The sequence below is a fragment of the Triticum urartu genome, chromosome 5A (assembly GCF_056163025.1).
Source record: "Triticum urartu cultivar PI428250 chromosome 5A, HENAU_Tu73, whole genome shotgun sequence".
NCBI lineage: Eukaryota > Viridiplantae > Streptophyta > Magnoliopsida > Poales > Poaceae > Triticum > Triticum urartu.
This window is the reverse complement of record NC_141877.1, coordinates 422632055-422635561: the sequence shown is the minus strand read 5'-3', so window position 1 is coordinate 422635561 and position 3507 is coordinate 422632055. Positions and strand designations below refer to the sequence as shown.

The 3507-nt window shown below is 58.9% G+C and overlaps 1 protein-coding gene across 1 annotated transcript; it reads right to left on the bottom strand.

Annotated features, from left to right (window-relative positions):
* Nucleotides 1-1062: 1062 nt before the first annotated feature.
* LOC125509383 (AAA-ATPase At4g25835) lies at nucleotides 1063-3003 on the bottom strand. Its single transcript, XM_048674351.2, has one exon. It carries the CDS (start codon nucleotides 2878-2880, stop codon nucleotides 1333-1335), a length of 1548 nt encoding a protein of 515 aa, XP_048530308.2. The 5' UTR covers nucleotides 2881-3003; the 3' UTR covers nucleotides 1063-1332.
* Between the last annotated feature and the right edge of the window lie 504 nt (nucleotides 3004-3507).

Sequence of the window (3507 nt, the reverse complement as noted above, 5' to 3'; positions counted from 1 at the left end):
GGCAGGAAGAAGGGCACCGCCATGGCCAGCAAGCGACAAGCGCGGGCATGTGCGCGCGATCTCATGCCGCCAGAGCGGCGCATGTGCGCGCGATCTCGTGGCCGTGGCCGCGGCCGCCGCATGAGACACGATCACGGTCTCGCACACGCCCGCCCGTAATCAGAAACGGCCAAGGACCAGGAAAGTACAGCGAGGCAGCGGGGGAAAGCCGAAAGCGGCACCCTTTCTGCTGCCCAGGGAGCACAAGAGCGCCAAAATCCACATGCTCACCACCCGGCCTAAGCTAATCCGCTCTCGGCCGCGGAAAGGGAATAAGATATCGGGGCATCATGGATCCCTGATGATGATCATCATCATGATATATCCTCTGATTTTGCAGGCAGCGCTCCAAACAGGCACATGGGAATCGAGTGAGAGAAGGAAAAACAACAGAGAATGTCCAGCGAGAGGGGGGAAAATAGCGGAGAATGTCACGCTAGGAACATGCATAGATTCTCATTCGAAGACCCCGGTCGCGTTGCCTGCTCATTGCAATCAAATTGCCGTTTCTGCATTGATTTGTATTGGAGTAGTAGTACAAGAAAAGATCAACACTTATTAAGTGCACGACGGCAGATAATAAAAATAAATAAATAAAACAGAAGAAAATACAGTCATTTTCTAGTCCGTCCTCTGTGTAGAAAATTGAAGGCCAGGGGTAGGGGGCGGCTCATACAGTGCCTGCAGGGTGCAGACCCATGATCCAACTCCACGGGCGAGGCATTATTTTTCTCCGAAAGCGTCGCGCTGGAGCCCGCGACGGTTGCCTTGGATACGTGCGCCACAGGGGATCCAAAGAAGAGACGAACGTGCACATATCCAAGCTTGGTAAGAGGCCATAAACTAATCCGAGGCCCTACACAAAGCGCAGAAACCCCTGCCGGCCTAGGGAAAACGTGATGTGCCTTCGAGTACTGTTGAATCTGCACCAACTGAACACGACCTTCTCATGCACAAGCAACAGGGAGGCGCATGCCAAACAAGCAGAGCATGGGTTGCACATGCCACGCAAAGGCACCAGTGTGAGTCTTCAAACATCTCTTTCTTCTTACCATAGTAGAGGATAGAGAAAAGAAAACCAACTCAAGAGAATACATCTAGGAGTGCCACTACTTGCTACTGCAAACATCGAATAACGGAAGAGGAAAGGCTATTTTTCTCTTGCATCGCATTGCGTTCTCCAGTGAAAAGGGGGGAGAATATCTGAATATGGCGTGACCAAACAGGGAAATTTTGAACCGTTCGCTTTCCCTCTTCCTGTCCCCCTCAGCGCGGCGCTTGGCTTGCTCAGTCTCACAGCTGTTTCTTGGCATCCGTCTCCTCGTCCTGTCCGTCGTCGCAGCTGTCCTTGCCGGCCGGCCCTTTCCCTTCCTTGGGGCTCTCCAGGGCCCTCTTCTCCTCCTCCTCTTCGTCGTTGTCCTTCGCCGCCGCCGCTGCCGCCGACTTGCCGCCGTCGAGACACCGCTTCTCGGCGCGCGCTTTCAGGGCCTCCAGCAGCTCCTCCATCGCCCTCTCCTTCCCGTTCCTCCGGTTCTTGATCAGCACCTCGCTCACGTCCGCCGGCGTGATCTCCGCCGCCTCGATCCATTCCTCCAGCCCCCGCATCACCTCGGCGCCGTCGTCCGCGCCGGATTCGAGACAGAGGTAGTTCTTGAGGAGGATCTTGAGCGCCGGGAACGTGCAGTAGCTCATGAAGACGTGCATGTCCATCCGGCCGGACCGGAGCAGTGCCGGGTCCAGCTTCTCGATGTGGTTCGTGGTGAAGACGAAGATGCGCTCCGACCCGCAGCACGACCACAGCCCGTCGGTGAAGTTGAGCAGGCCGGAGAGCGTGATCGACCGCCCCGACGCCGCCCCCGCTTCCTGGTCGATCGCGCCGTCCAGGGTTGACCGCGGCTTCGGCGCCGGGGGCAGGGCCGCCCGGTTGGTGAGGTCGACGGAGCAGTCGATGTCCTCGATCACGATGATGGACTTGGACGTGGTCTTCATCAGCAGCTTCCGCAGCTCGGCGTTGCTGCTCACCTCGGTGAGCTCGAGGTCGTACACGTCGTACCCGAGGAAGTTGGCCATGGCCGCGATCATGCTGGACTTGCCGGTCCCCGGCGGGCCGTACAGGAGGTACCCGCGCTTCCAGGCGCGGCCCGTGCGCTCGTAGAACGAGCTGCCGGCGGCGAAGTCGCGGAGGTCGGCCATGATGGACGCCTTGCGGTCGGGGTCCATGGCGAGGGTGTCGAACGTGCTGGGGTGCTTGAAGGGGACGGGGTCCCAGGGGAGGCCGCGCGAGTCCATGGCCCCGCCGCGCGCGTTGGTGTAGAGCAGCCGGTCCTGGCTCCGGCGGCGGATCTCCTGCGCCGTGGCGAGGATGTGGTCGAGGTAGGCCGGCAGCAGCTTCTCCCGGTCGCCGCGGCGGATCCGGAGCGTGAACCGGCGCTTCTCCTCGGGGAGCGGGCGCCAGGAGAAGCCGGGGGACTGGCGCGGCGCCACCACGTGCTCCCACGTGACGGCCGCGCCGCGGAAGGCGTCGACGACGCGGTCGCTGGCGGCGAGCCCGAAGGTGAAGGAGGTGGCGTTGTGCGGGCGCGTGAGGCTGAGCCGGGCCCCCGACGCCGGCGCGGCCGTGCTGCTGAGGTAGAGCTGCACGGCGTCGTAGATCTCGTTGTTGCTCATCCCGTCCGTCTCCGTGACGTCGAAGTAGCAGTAGGGCGAGAAGGCGCGGGTGAGGCGCCCGAGCAGCCGCGCCAGCGCCGCCCGCAGCTCCGCCGGGAACACGGCGTGCAGCACCCCTTGCAGGAACGCCAGCGCGCCCATGAGGGACGCCAGCATCGTCCAGTACTCCTTCATCGTCGGTCGCCCCGCCTCTCTCCCACCCGGCCTGGACTTGGAGGAAGAAGAAACTCACGCGAGGGGGGATGGGAACCGACTGAAACGGCGAGGTTGGGCTTGGACAAGTTTTCCTTCGAAGGGTCGGGGGGCGAGGGTTTTATAGGAGGAGAGGCTGAGATGAGCTGGGAACGAAGGATTATTTTAGGGGAAAATGAAAGATGAAGCCTTGTGTGAGTAGGCCATGGCCTCAGAGCAAGGTCGCCATCGATGGAGATGTGGTACAATAAATTATTGGAAGTATAGGCAGGCAATGCAGCGAAGAAGGGTGCGCATGCATGCACATACCATGAGAGATCTTCACTGTGGACCGAGAGGGGGATATGGACCTGCATATGGATCCTGTTGGGTTTGGTAGAGGGTTGAAAACAAGGATGAAAATGAAGCAAAAACTTTTTGCTTTTTCGGAGGAAAAAGAGAATCAGGGAGGAAATTGGAAAACAGAAATAGAAACAGATTTTCTTTTACATAGAAACGGAACCGTGTTTTTCGGAAATGGAAAACAAAACGAAAAGTCTGACAGTAGAGATGAAAACGGAGCGGAAACGTTCTGCTTTTTCAGAGAAAAAGAGAAAACGAAGAGGTAAT

Bases quoted from the DNA above. Each gene is read 5' to 3' on its own strand.
- LOC125509383 (XM_048674351.2), bottom strand. From the start codon at position 2,880: ATGAAGGAGTACTGGACGATGCTGGCGTCCCTCATGGGCGCGCTGGCG.